At 32.2% G+C, this 15,256-nt stretch overlaps 2 protein-coding genes and 1 long non-coding RNA gene across 4 annotated transcripts; 2 read left to right on the forward strand and 1 right to left on the reverse strand.

Moving 5' to 3' along the window:
- Positions 1-1,065: 1,065 nt before the first annotated feature.
- On the forward strand, positions 1,066-3,237 carry LOC132750201 (uncharacterized). The gene is made up of 4 exons (XR_009628513.1): positions 1,066-1,249; positions 1,510-1,630; positions 1,960-2,056; positions 3,090-3,237. It is a non-coding gene; the product is annotated as an uncharacterized LOC132750201 (long non-coding RNA).
- A 1,242-nt stretch (positions 3,238-4,479) lies between these two features.
- Positions 4,480-6,216, reverse strand: LOC132750197 (uncharacterized). Of its 2 annotated transcripts, none has more exons than XM_060740144.1 (4): positions 5,939-6,216; positions 5,143-5,263; positions 4,850-4,943; positions 4,480-4,627 (listed from the first exon to the last, which is right to left on the reverse strand). In XM_060740144.1, exons 1-4 carry the CDS (start codon positions 6,034-6,036, stop codon positions 4,518-4,520), a joined length of 423 nt encoding a protein of 140 aa, XP_060596127.1. In that variant the 5' UTR covers positions 6,037-6,216; the 3' UTR covers positions 4,480-4,517. The 2 variants fall into 2 exon arrangements, with proteins under 2 accessions (XP_060596127.1, XP_060596126.1); XM_060740143.1 differs by having other exon boundaries at positions 5,143-5,266.
- A 1-nt stretch (position 6,217) lies between these two features.
- Positions 6,218-13,441, forward strand: LOC132750196 (uncharacterized). The gene is made up of 2 exons (XM_060740142.1): positions 6,218-7,373; positions 10,553-13,441. Exons 1-2 carry the CDS (start codon positions 6,749-6,751, stop codon positions 11,137-11,139), a joined length of 1,212 nt encoding a protein of 403 aa, XP_060596125.1. The 5' UTR covers positions 6,218-6,748; the 3' UTR covers positions 11,140-13,441.
- Positions 13,442-15,256: the final 1,815 nt, after the last annotated feature.

Consider the following 15,256-nt stretch of genomic DNA (forward strand, 5'->3'; position numbering starts at 1 on the left):
AAATGTTGGTATTCTATTGAATATTGCTTAAGACCATGCTAGAGAGGGAGTGAAAGACGCTCTTTTTAGTGCACACCACTCAGAAACAATTAAGATGTTTATAACAATGTTGCATTGTCTGAGACATTTCAAATGTTTAATTAAATATAATTATGTATTTAACAATGCATCTTTTTTATTATATCACGAAAACCTATAAAATGTTTAATAACTTTATTTCGAAAACGTTTTGAGCAGTTAACCGCACTGCCTTATACCAAATGAAATAGATGTATATGAAAGCTACATACGCGAAGACAATATGAGAAGGCATATAACGCAATATCACAGATACTGTCTTTTGAAAGTAACTTTTTGATTAAAAAGTAAACTATGATATGCCCTACAAGCATGACTGTACTTTTACCTAAGTATAAAATCGTGTTGTTGAAACATTTGGATGGTGTGAACATATAATCATCAGCGAAATGGAAAAAGATTTTATCGCACTTATGTATATATAGATGTCTAATTTTTGCCTCTTTTTTAGCTCTACGCTTTCATTGTAATCAATAATGAATTATATACCGCTGATAAAATCATTAATTAATAATAAATTGCTGATGGCACTGATGGTTTTATTATTTGCATGTTTATTTCATCATTGATCTTAATGTTAAAGGTACTCCACTGAGTTGTTTTTTTAATTACATGAACGCATTTGTAAATATTTAAATTCGCTAAAATCCTACGGAAATTTAAACAGAAAAAATGTGTGTCATTTGTCTGTAATGTTAAAATAAATTGTTTGACTTTTCTTTTTAAAAGGAATAATTCTAAAATTGCGTGTAAAAAGAAATATATCGAACAATTCCTAACGAATGACGTTTACCATGATATACGCAATGTTTAAATAAATAAATGAATTAACGAGATTGAAGACATTTAAATATGCAAAATATACTGTCAGAAATGTTCATATTTTAACGCCTCTTTGGACGACAAAGTAGGTAAAAGTCTAAAGCCGGTAACATTTTAGAACATTTTAGAGGTCACAGAAATAATGATAAAAATTCCCTTATCATATAAATGTATATGTACAATGTTTGAATTGAATTTTTATCGTTCATTGGCTGCTTATTTATTTAGTTTGTAAATTAAGGTGAATAATAATGCTGATCCATTTGATTTGTTTCTACATTGGTGTGCTAACAGTTTCCGGATTTTTATACGATAATCCATGCGACGTATTTCCAAAGTATTCTGGCGGGTAAGTTCTGATAATTAATAAGTAAAAACATTATCTACATACTTTGCAAAAAGGTAGCTTTGTGTTAATACCGACCAGTTTTAAAAATGATTGTGAGAATATATTTTTGCTTAAAACGGTGCAGAAGCATAATCTTATTAGTTTACTTCCAATTATACTTAATTGTCTGCACATTTTCGCCTAATTTATTTTGTTTCAGTTGACAAATGTGCTCTTTCAATATAAATTCTTAGAGTATTATTAATATTATTGTTTTAAAGCATCTCCAACTCAGACGATTTTACAACAACTGTAAACGTTCCAGCTAAATGCAAGAATGGGACATTCCGCTGGGACTATCCTAAAGGACATGCCATGCTCCATTTTCAAAATATGCAGGAGGTAACACTTTTTTCTAAATATAGTGAATCAAAGTAATACTTTTTTATAGGTATACGTAGCCAAAATAAAATTTTTGTACCATTATTTAGTTACATACACTTTTTTAAAAATCTTTTTTGTATCAAAAGACCTTATAGTACTCAAATAAAAATTTGTCTATCGTACAATAAACAAAAAACAATTGAAAATTGAGAAGGAAAAAAACAGAAATATCTGAAGTCTGGCATTCTCCTTTAGAAATAATATGAATTATTATGAAATTTCATATTACTTTCCTTTCTTTTCTTTTTATTTAAAAATCATGCTATTCATATTATATTTATATCTAGATGGAAATTAAAATCTGTATAAAGGACAGAGTAGGTGGAACAGTTTTCAATGTGACTTAAAAAGCTACCAAACAACGTCTCGGAACTTTTGATTACGGTAAAATTCATAAATTGTCTTACGAAGGGTGTGACATTGTCATTTCTTATTATGATTTTGTATGTATCACTTTCGATTGTTCCTTTGAATAAGACAATAATCGTGTTATTACAAATAAATGACAATTACTATGCACCAACTGGTACCCATGAATATAGATGGTTCTATTTATTGTTGTGACTCTTACAACTGTTGCTACCATGAATATATGTATCTTAATTGTGATGACTACGAATGTAGATCTGTAAACTATGATAACTATAAATACACTGTACAGTAGAACCCCTTCTTAAGACCACCCCGGAATTAAGACCATCCCACTATTTAGACCATTTTTCAAAAGTACGAATTTTTTTCTGTTCTTTATGTCAATGGTTACATGATATAAGAATTAAGACCCCCTCGCTTATCCACTTTTAAGACCGCCAGATTCAGTCCCAATTCTTTGTTTTGTTCTTTATTTGATCCCACTATTGAGACCACTGATGTAAAGTCAACACCTACCAAGATATTAACTTTGTTGTTATGTTGTTATTATCTGCTTGAATGCTCTTAGGCATGACACTTAATTTCACAAGGTGTCAAAAACACCTTATATCATAGGAATATTTATGAAAATAGGTGAGAAAGTAAATTTTAGAGTGGTTTAATGTTGCTTTAAGCAAATTGATTATGCGAAGACATTATTTCCTTTTTGATTGCTGAATTACGTACATCATATTATAATTAATATTGAAATCAGGCCAAATATAATTTGATATTTAATTTCTTTCGGCCCATCAGATGTTAAATTATAACATACTTTTATGTTGTATTTGCAGGTAAAGATATATATTGTTTTTTCATACAAAATGACTAAAATAGAAAATGGTCAAAAAAGTGTAAAAGCATCGATAAGAATATTCACAGTTAAGACCACCCCACAATTAACAGTCCCGATAGTGGTCTTAACTGTAGTTATTTTAATATGTGACCATAAATATATGTGTCTAAATGTATGATTATTCAGGGCTATGAATGTCATTTTTTTCAGAAACCTCAGCCTGTTTCCAACCAACATCAGAACGAGATATTGTTCTTCAGGTGGACGCTCCGTTAAGTCTTCGTTACATGGGAGAGTTCGAATACAGACTTTTCAATTGAAATTAATTTAGATTATCGAAATAAAATTGAAACTTGAAGCTGTGTTTTTTCTTGTTTGAATATAAAGCTGGGATAACTATAAATAGGCTATCACCTGCATAGTATCTTTCAAAAGGATGTGTCTTTTTTGTCAGAGATGAACGGAGTAGCTGTACGGAGACGATCTCCGTGATATTATTTGTTTATAACAATGGTCTCTTTAGGGAGAGTCCTGTATAGAATATGTGTGTGCGTTGTTGCAGTCCTCAGTTTAATTATATAGAAAATATTTCCCCATTCCTTTACTTTAAAATTTAAAATACTAAATCACTATAACCTTAAGTATTGCCAAAGAACAGAAAGAAAAGGCTTTATGAACTATGAGTTATCATTTTTAGAAACCATACTAGGACACAAAAAAACTTTTGAGAAATAAAATAACAGCATGTTTTGGAAGCCTAATGAGCTTTTAAGTTTTTGTTATAATTGTGGTTTTGTGCAGAATTAATGCACGAGATAGTCTTCTCCAAGGTACATTGTACTACAACTGGACGTACCATTAAAGTATAACTGCTATTGAAATTAAGTTCCGTTTTGAAGTATTGCTTTTAATTGTTTCTAAAGAAAATTTGTTACTTCATAAAAAAACATTTTTGATTGTCTTTGATTATTTCAACATCACTTTAGATATTCCTAGATTATAATACATCAATGCATTTGAAAATGTTAATTTTGGCAGTTTTCAAACTCAATACTAGTAATTTATATATGTTTGTGTTATTAAGGAGAATAAATCAAACATACCCGTATATAGCAAAATAAATGTTTCATTGCAAAATATAGTTAGTGCAGTTTCGTCTTAGAAAACACTTGAAGCAATACAGTTAAAATGATGCCGTTAGTGATTAGACAGATTGGAATTTGATCAGGGCCATTCTGCTTCAATTGGTGTCTTTAAGGTATACGAATTAGCAAAAAAATGTGCACATCTTTAAGTGTTAGATGTTGCATAGAACGTTTTAGTTATGTAATTTCTCAAAACGAGTTTGATTTTCTTTTTTAAAATTTTTATTCCCTTATTTAACTTTGCATGGCACAGTTGTTTGATTAGGTTCGTCTCACGTGCTTTTATATTATCCGTACATAAAAAGATGTAAAACAAGCTGAATATTAGAGGCAACACTCCTCTGTTTTCAGTTATAAAGTTTTATGGACACTTTTTACTTAGAATATCAAATTTGTGATTAAGAAATGTAAATATATAGTATGCACATTTGCGTGCAAGAAATGAAAACAACGGATGACATTTAAAAATTTATTTTGAAAATAAACAACAACATCATTTGTAAATTCTGTATTCAAACATTTCCAGGTAGCGTCTTGATGGATTGGCAGTCACCTGAAGAACGATGTCTCGTCCAGATGTTGTATTAAAACAGGCCAAGTTTTCTGAAAAATAAATGTCACCATCATGATATGGCCCACAAATAGTAATTAATGTGTGTATTTATAGAAGTGGATATTATATTTCGCTTTGTAATATTTATGAAATTATTTAAACAAAATAATATTTAAACGAATATGAATAAATGAGCATTAACTATTCATTTTGACACAAAATCTAGTTAAAATGTATTTTGAACTTTGAAATATGATAAATATGATATTTACCTTTGTCAAAGGTTCCTAGTCGCTGATTTGTAGCTGTGAACGTTATATTGTAGTCTGTATATGGACTAATATTTTTAATACAGATTCTTTTCATCTAAAAGGAAATAATTGTGGAACTTTTTAAGAAATGTTAGCAAACTTGCAAAGATATACTTTTTATAATTGTTGTTTTAAGTTATAATTCATGTTGATAAGGTTATATTTTTAGATAAGGAATTAGATTTATTTGTGTAAAACTGTGTAAAACTGAACGTAAATCAAATATAGGTCTATTTAAGTTATAAATATCCTACCTCTGTCACATTTTGAAAATGCATCATGGTGTGACCTGCAGGAGAATGCCAGCGGAATGTTCCATTCATGCATTCTTCTGGAACATTTACGGTTGTCGTAAAATTGTCAGATATGGGAATTCTTCTTTAAAAATAAGAAGGTAATTTTGTAACAAAATGACAATATATATATATGTTTTAAAAGAACAAATTGTCTACTTCATGTAATTTATCGCCAGTTGTTTATAAATTCATTTGTAAATAGTATTTTGTAAATGAAACTAAGTGCTGCAGCATCATGATGATTTTTACAAAATAATATTGTAATCATTGCCAGCATAGTGACAAATTGTGGTGCCAAACCAATAAGTATTTGGTGGAGAATCTATAAAAAATCATAACGTTTGCTATCTATTCAGATGAATCAGGTCTGCTGAAAGTTTTTTATCAAGACGTCTGAAAACTGATAATAAAAACATTTAAACATTGCGTAATATAAATAAAAAGAAACATTTAAGGGAAAGTCACCAGTCTCGTCCTTTCTTTTAATTTGAATTTGTTGCTTATTCTAAGGACAGATAATTCACATTGAAGGTGAACAATACATAATGTCGTTTGCTAATTATAGTCGCTGACTTCCTTTGTAGTCATTGTAAAAATGAAAGGAAACGATGCCCACGATTTCTGTACATTCTGTCTATGCAGGTAACTGTAACAAATTTTATTAAACATGAATATTTAACAACAAAATATCTTAAATAAAAGATGCAGTCCAGTTATCAAAATTAAATAGACGCTCTTAAAGTGTATAACTTACCCGCCGGGATACTCCGGACATACTTCACATGGCTTTTCACAGAAAAGTCCGAAAACGGAAAACACGCACATCAAGAAATAAATAAAATTGATCAACATTATTTCCTATGTGTTATTTAAAAACAATATTTATGCTAAAATGTGTTAAATACTGGGTAAGTACAATTTTTATTAATTGATATTTAAAACGATAACTGTAGCTAAACTATATTTTATAAATAATAAATCACTAAAATTGCTTCATAAGTCTATACGCATTCAACACATTAAACATGAAAACAAATCCATTCATTTACAGCTCGTCTTTAAATGAATGCAGTTATCTGGTCCCCATTAAAGGGAGAGAACTCGTCCGGTCTTGTTGCTTCAACCACGTGTTGTACGTGACGTCATAATTAAGTCTGATGTCATCGAGACCTTGCGCGTTTTCAATCCTTTTCCTCGAGGAATTCAAGCAGGAAGGTCGACATTTTGCTTTTTCTTACAAATTAATTTGAAATTGATTTAAGATTTATTTATTGAATAAGATTTCTTTCTACTTTTAATGGTAGATTAATATTGAATATCTACTAATTTCATAAATTATATGTTGATCTTGTTGTGTAGTGTAAATAACGATAATTATTGATACTTGATCAGCAGGAATGCTAGATATAAAACTACATGTTACAGTAGGTTTAGTCTGGAGGCTCTCTATCTATTAACGGAGATAAGATATATTCGACATTGCATTTTCTTTTAGCCGCTAGATCTATATTGACTGATAGTTAATAATTTACTTATTAGATCTAATTTTTTATTTCTTGAGAAAATGCCTCGGCCTAAGAGGAACTGTAAATCTACATGGAAGACGCGAGGGCAGACTAGGTCAGCCACAAGATCTAGAGGGAGACGGTCCCATCAGATTGAAGTCTCCATGCAACCCATTGTAGAGCAGCCGGCTGTAGTTCAGTCTAATGCAACAACAACAAATTATGCAGCAGTAACTCAGGACCAAGGTCAAATCAATCAGTTCTATCACACTAATCAGAACGATTATGTGAATACGTCATCTGTACAGAACCAATGTCATTACTCGTCACATACCCATGTCCCAGGGGTGTTGGGACAACAGTCGCTCTATCATTCAAATTCAGTGAATACGTCATCTGTACAGAATCAAGGTCATTACTCGCAGCTGGCTAATTGTGTAGTACCAGCCTCAGTTGTACCAGTAACACATACCAATGTCCCAGGGATGTTGGGACAACAGTCGCTTTATCCTTCAAATTCAATGCAAGTGCCATATACACAGCATTGTCAGGGAGCTGTTCCTTCAACGGCCTCGGTATCGGAAGGATTTGCTTCAACTTCACAAGGCTTGCAGATGTCTCCTGCTGGAGGAATGTTCGAGTCACCTGTGGTTGGGCAGCCCCCGATGGTACATGAAACATCAGGTAATGAAAATGTTTTCAATTCGGTAGTAACTGATATGGCTTTGCATGTAAACGCTAGTACAAAAGAAAGAATATTGAGTGGAGAATTTGTTGATTTAACATGCTTATTAGAAAAAGATTCCTCCGCTCAAAGTAAAATCTTTAAAGTTGTAAATGGCGTACTAGTCTTGTCTGATAGTTCTAGATCTATTAAACATACTGTTTTGTCAATTGAACAATGGACTGATGCCTTTTTAATATATATGAGTATTTTGATTGCAAAACACCCCGAATTAGCCATAGAATTGTTGCATTATTTAAACACAATACGATCTGCGTCAAAACTAAATCCGATTGGCTGGATAAAATATGACAAATTTTTCAGGTATAAAATGTCACAATATCCAAATACAAAATGGTCAAATATTGATGCTGAGATATGGTTGGTAACTATGACGAATGTAAGCTCAAATCAATCAAACAAACAAAATCACTGCTATGAGTTCAACGGTAAAGGGTTTTGTTCAAAACCGGGTTGTCAGTACTTGCATAAATGTAAAAAATGTACCGGGCCGCATTCTGCTTTGCTTTGCAGATCACCTACACCAGGATTTGTAAATGCTTATAGATCTAATAATAATCTCAGCCAAAATCATTTCAGACATCCCAGGTTTGAGCACTTCCCACAATTTGAAACTCCTAGAGCACCTTTGGGACCTAGGCAACACCCCAATAGATACTTTGCGTCTAGAAATGTGGCTCAAAGGTTATAATAAGGAGAATGCAAATTTTATATTACATGGATTCAGGGAGGGGTTTAGGCTGCAATACAGTGGTCCCCACTGCGAATTTACGGCAAAAAAAATCTGCAGTCTGCGATTAGATACCCGGAAATTTTAGCAAAAAAGCTTGAAAAGGAAGTACAATTAGGACGCTTTTTAGGTGCCTTTACAATTAAACCATTTGCAAACTTACGCATCAATCCAATTGGGCTAGTTCCCAAAAGTACAGGTGGAATGCGCCTAATAACTCATCTGTCATATCCTTATAATGGAACTAGTGTTAACGATTTTATTGATCGTGAAATAACTATGGTTCAATATTCCCGTTTTGACAATGTTATAAAAATAATACAGTGTTTAGGCCCTGGTGCACTTATGGGGAAAAGAGATGTTAAATCGGCCTTCAATCTCTGCCCTGTACACCCTGACGATTTCGATTTATTAGGTGTCAAATTTGATGGCAAGTATTGGATTCAAAAAATGCTTCCGCAAGGGTGTTCAGTCAGCCCCGCCTATTTTGAAAAATTTTCAACATTCCTTCACTGGGCGGTTTCTCAATATGCAAACTCGTCAAACTTAGATCATTATTTAGATGATTTTTTCTTTGCCGGAAAAGCCGGCACAGAGGATTGCACAAACCTCATGTTGGATTTTGAGTACATCTGTAAAGATATGAATATTCCTATAAATGAAGATAAATCAGAAGGCCCTAATACAATCATCACTTATTTAGGCATAGAGATTGATTCTTTAAAGATGGAAATAAGAGTTCCCTTTGACAAAATAAATAAAGCAAAATCATTGCTATTAGATGCCTTGGTCAAACTTAAAATTAGATTAAGAGAACTGCAATCAATTCTTGGCATTTCAAATTTTTTCACGAAAGCAATACCAGCAGGTCGTACTTTTAACTGTAGATTATACGCTGCACAGTGTCAGGCAAAGAGATCTTACCATATATTCGCTTGAATAAAGATCACAAGGAAGATATTAGAACTTGGCTGCAATTTCTTGATCATTTTAATGGTGTGTCTATATTCAGTGATCAATACTGGTCGTCAAATCATGACCTTGACCTTTATTCAGATGCTGCTGGTAACAGGCATTTAGGCTGTGGTGCTTACATGGACGGGGAATGGATAATTTTTGAATGGCCGATGTTTTGGAGTAATGATGTATTTAAAGACATTACTCTTCTTGAACTAGTCCCTATTCTATTGGCCTTTTACACATGGGGATCAAAGCTTAAAGGAAAAAAGATTATCATCAATTGTGACAACATGAGTCTTGTGCAGATTCTTAACAAAAAAATCATCGCGAAATCTGAAAGTCATGATTCTGCTCCGAAAACTTGTTTTATTATTGCTTTATAACAATATACAAATAAAAGCAATTCACATCGTGTCGAAGAAAAATGATATATGTGACGCAATAAGTAGATTACAATTCCCTAGACTGCAGAATTGCTTGCCTGTAAATGCTAGCAGAACCCCTCTTTCTATCCCATTTGATTTTCAGCAATTTATCAACACGAAATCATTCGACTGGTAAACATGTCTTTAAGTGAGAATACAAGCAAATGTTACAAGTCGGGATTAGAATCATTTAGAAAATTTAGAATTTTAATGCTCTGTCCGAGCGTTTGGCCACCCAGTCTAAATGAAATCGTAGAATATATAGCGTTCATGTCACATGGCGGATATGCATATAAAACGGTAAACTGTCACATCGCTGCCATTAGCTATGTAAACAAAATGAATAATTTTCAAGACAATACTAAATTTTTCATAGTAAGAAAAATGTTAGAAGGAATGAACAGATTACAAAGTCGATCAGACTCTCGCAGGCCAATCACTTTGCACCTTCTTAAGCAAATTATACATAGCTTGGTGTTTATATGCATGTCCGATTATGAAGCATTACTTTTCAAAACAGCTTTTTTACTCGCATTTTTTTGGGTTAATGCGCGTGAGCGAAACTGCATTTCTCTGCAACGAAATTCAGTCAAATGATTCATTTGTTCAAATACACATAAAATCATCTAAAACAGATCAGATGGGTAAAGGTCAAACTATACGGGTAAATTTCGAGAGTGAAGACGCCGTGTTGCTCAAACATACCGGTACTTTAGAAAATTATAAAAGACAAAGACCTGCCGTTCAAGGTCAATATCTATGTCATGCAAATGGAAAGCCATTAACCCAATACCAGTTTAAGCATGTTTTACGCAAATGTCTAGAATATTTGGGACAACCTCTAAACATTTTTAAATCACAATCATTTAGAATGGGTGGAGCCACATACATGTTCAATAAAGGTATGTCTGAATCAGCAATTAAGCAGGCTGGACGCTGGAAGTCAAATGTATATCAGTCTTACATAAGAGTATAAACCAATCAACTTCATTGTTAATTTTAGGTCCTCCCGAGGTATGGGTTATAGGGTCTTCGATTATCCGAGATGCCTACTATTATTCCATCGAAAACAAGGGTCACAACCTTGGATTGGATCTCAAAATAGTTTGGGATTTTAGGTCAGGTATGAAGGTTCAACATCTGGCAAACACCATACAGCACTTAGCACTGAAATATATGAAATACCCTGATATGCTTATCATTCACTGTGGTGGGAATGATATTGGACAGACACCCTTAAATGAGGCCGAGCTTTTAGCAATACGCACATTGAATGATGTACACCAGTTAGGTATTCAAAATGGGTTTTATATAAAGATTGTCTGGTCGCAAATTCTTCCACGTATGTTTTACCGTGGTGAACGTAGCCACTTTAAGTTGAACAAGGCACGAAGGCGCTTTAATACAACACTTCAATCATTTTGTAAAACAATTGGCGGTGCCTATATTCGACATCAAGACATAGTGGAAGCCCAGCCTCTTTTTCGGGATTTGGTTCATTTGTCAGAATTTGGTAATGAAATATTCACCAATGATTTAAAAGAGGGTATTGTCGCTATTTTGCGACATAACAGAGATTGCTACCCTTAAGAATAAAAATAATTGATATCATGAATTATTAACAAGTCTGTAAACTCTGGTAGGAGATTAGTGGTGACCGAATTCCGGCATCATTTATTAATAATAATTCTTTGTTTATGTTGTGATAGACGCCGCTATGATAATAATGGTCGAGATGATGCAAATATGAATAATAAAAATAATAATAAATGAATTCATATGACAGAAAACTAGAATATAATCTATTTAACATGCAGACGACCTTCTTGCTTGGAATCTTTAATGTAACTCAAAAATAGACAGATACAAATTTAAAGAATAAGCAATTGTCATTTATGAAGCTCGAATTAAGAACTTGATACTAGTAGATAGAATATGCGTACTATCGGTGGCAAAAAACCTGACATTAGCTCTTCGTCTCATACGTAGACTCCGCATGATACTTTCAACATAGTATATTAAGTATATAGCATATAGTTTTGCATTAACTTATTATCGGCGACCGAGTTCCGGCAATTAATCCACGATATTAATATTTCATTAATATAATTTCAAAACTTTACCGAATTCCGGTAATATCTCCGATGTCCGGAGAAAGATACATATTTGTATATGCAGTATAAATACAATTTTATCAGTTGGCGATTTACGTCGTTAGAAATTCAGGCGTCCGAAGAGACAATTGAATGTCCAAATATTCCGGCGCTGTTGATCGAAGTCCGATCTAGTTACCGATATCCGGAACAAGTTGAAATGAATATATATATCTATACAGATTGTTTATGGGATGTGCCATTGATCGCAATACTGCGGGCCTCCCTACAATTATCGGCGTCCGAATTCCGGGGCCACCTCCGATATCCGGAGTACACACAAGTTTTTCCAAAACAAAAAATTGGGGGGTCCTTACGTATCTGTAGGGGGCCTTTATGTACATTTTTGGCATTTTTGTCGTTGATAAGACGCTACTCCTTGGCAGGGCTTGGTCCTACGACGCAGTCTTGTCCCGGCGCTTTGGCATTCTAGCGCACTTATCAAGTAACATATTCATGTGTTTAAAGAAGCATTCGGCATTGTTCTTGATTGGTATTTATATTACAAACCTTTCTTTTGGCATATTGGAAATCGCAATCAAAGTTATATTGAACATATTTTGTATAATATATATTATTGCATGTGCAATGCGTTTTTGTTACAAGTCAGTCATGGCCAAGTAACTGCCATCCTTTTATAAATAGATAATATTGCTAATTATATAATTATTCATTTAAGGTTATATGTTCTGAATAGAATACCATATATAAATATATATTGTGTTAGTTTTTTCTCACAGGGTGAACAGATAAATCCATTCATTTACAGCTCGTCTTTAAATGAATGCAGTTATCTGGTCCCCATTAAAGGGAGAGAACTCGTCCGGTCTTGTTGCTTCAACCACGTGTTGTACGTGACGTCATAATTAAGTCTGATGTCATCGAGACCTTGCGCGTTTTCAATCCTTTTCCTCGAGGAATTCAAGCAGGAAGGTCGACATTTTGCTTTTTCTTACAAATTAACCCTCCCAAACCCTACCCTTGTAGAAAGATTTATTGATTATATATTTGGAAGAGTTGCTTCGTTTGTTTCTTTGTATATTTTCAGCATAAACTGCTCACTAGATCAATTGATATGCTATCTTAGCCATTGATACACCTTAATGATCTACGTCATGACTGGCTGATGGGAAGAACCTTAACACTGAAAAATCACTGGACAAGACTTGTGTGTGGTATGACAGTATAGTGATGTGACTTAATGTGATTTAACAGGAACCAAGATTCATTAATTCTGTTGAAAGAATAAAGTGTTCATGTTGAAGAAATTATGACATAGATTGATTTAGATCTACATTTGATATTATGATAAAGAACAAAAGAAATGTATTTGTGACTTGTGTGAAAATAAGAAATTGTGAATGTGATTTAAACTAACATTTATGAAAAGATAACAAGGTTCTTTCCATAATTAATAATTGATTATATTGCATTTTATTATGATACGGCATTCTAGCGCACTTATCAAGTAACATATTCATGTGTTTAAAGAAGCATTCGGCATTGTTCTTGATTGGTATTTATATTACAAACCTTTCTTTTGGCATATTGGAAATCGCAATCAAAGTTATATTGAACATATTTTGTATAATATATATTATTGCATGTGCAATGCGTTTTTGTTACAAGTCAGTCATGGCCAAGTAACTGCCATCCTTTTATAAATAGATAATATTGCTAATTATATAATTATTCATTTAAGGTTATATGTTCTGAATAGAATACCATATATAAATATATATTGTGTTAGTTTTTTCTCACAGGGTGAACAGATAACTAATGTTAAAGAATTCGCTGAAAATGTGTCTTATATATAATTTCGACCTTATAATCGACCTTGTATTTAATTACTTCGTAAAAACAACCGAAAACAACAACTTAATTTAACAAATGACATCCTGTATCATATCCGCCTTGAACATAATGTTAAATCAACAGGACATTGACGTGAAAGAAAAATAATAAGTAAATTATGCGAAAAGAATAACTTAATTTTTGCAAAATCTACAATTAGGAAATTGACGTGAGATATAAATACATGTGGATTCTTTTTACTTTATTTGTATGTGTGTTGTTTTTTTTGCTTGTTTGTGGTTTTTAAGTTTATTTTTTACATTTAATTACTTTTTCTTTCAGAGAAAAATAACGAAATAAAGCTGTCGAGTTTTTATCTCATAAATGATATATGCAAAAATACATTTACCGTTACTTGACCTATGTTGAGTATGTAATAAACACGTAAATTCATAAAGTAACGTTGATCAAACTCATTTGTTTTTCATTTGATGTGGTAACATTTTCCGGTTTGTGTACAATAACCAATACGACGTATTTCCAAAGTATTCTGGCGGATAAGTTCTGACATTTAATAGGTTAAGCTTGAAACTAACAATTGTGATAATTTATTCACATGTACAAATTTATTTTATGATCCCATAGGTTTCAAGAAAGCTTCAGACATTCTTTTTATCTTTTATAGATAGTAGTAAATTGACTTTACTTGCATGTTTATAGTGCATTTTTTGTCCGAATGGTTACGAAGAACGTGACTCCTTATTTCATCTCTTATAAGTTAAATTTGTTCAAGTCAGTGCCGCGAGCATATATCACGATAGCCATACTCAAACGGAGTCTAAAATTTTCACCTTTGTAGTTTAGATAACTAGCCATATTGCATATCTATACAAATGTATCTAATTCAATATGTATTCTGTAATTAGTAATAAATTTATTTTTTAAAAGCAAACCCTTTTCGAAAAGTTGCTGAACATCTGTAAAGTTCCAGTATTGAGCATTCGCTGGAACTATCCTAAAGGTCATGCCCTACTCTAGTTTGAAAGTATAACATAGGAAATATACTACTTTCTATGCAAAAATAATTAAAGTATTTTTTTCGTTTTTTAATATATTTCAATAAAAAATCTCCTCCATTTATGCATGAAAAAAAACCTTTTTACTCACAAATTGATAATGTTTATGATGTAAAAGTCAAAGAAGAATTAACCATATTGTGTCGTTCTACTCTAATGAATGATAAATATTCCATATTTGATATAGAATTAGAAATTCATATAATTAATCAATTTTGTATAAAGAAAAAAAAGAAAATAACGACCGCTAAATCGTCCCACACGTTAATATAGTAATTAGAACCTTCACTTTGCGTGTTCTTAATGAATCACGGTCTCGAGACCTTGTTCATAACAATCTAAAACAGTCATAAATGACATACTTTACTATATCCGCATTGATAGTTTTAATTACGTGAACTATGCATATTTTATATAGAAATAATAATAAGCAAAAAAGTAAACGCAAATGTAATCATGTGTATTTTGTATGTTAAAATAATAAAATGATTTTTGAGATTTTTTATATTAAAGGGAAAGGCAATGTAAAAATGAAAAATTATTATCAGAAAAAGCATACTATAAATAGTAAACATGCAAATTTTCTGCGTTCAAATAATGATAGTAAATGCTTTATAAATAGATTTAAATTGCTTAATCACCGATTTCTACAAAGCAGTAGGCACAACCATGTTTGTGTATTGG

Source organism: Ruditapes philippinarum, unplaced genomic scaffold, assembly GCF_026571515.1.
Source record: "Ruditapes philippinarum isolate M1 unplaced genomic scaffold, ASM2657151v2 ctg5296_1_1_1_1, whole genome shotgun sequence".
Lineage (NCBI taxonomy): Eukaryota > Metazoa > Mollusca > Bivalvia > Venerida > Veneridae > Ruditapes > Ruditapes philippinarum.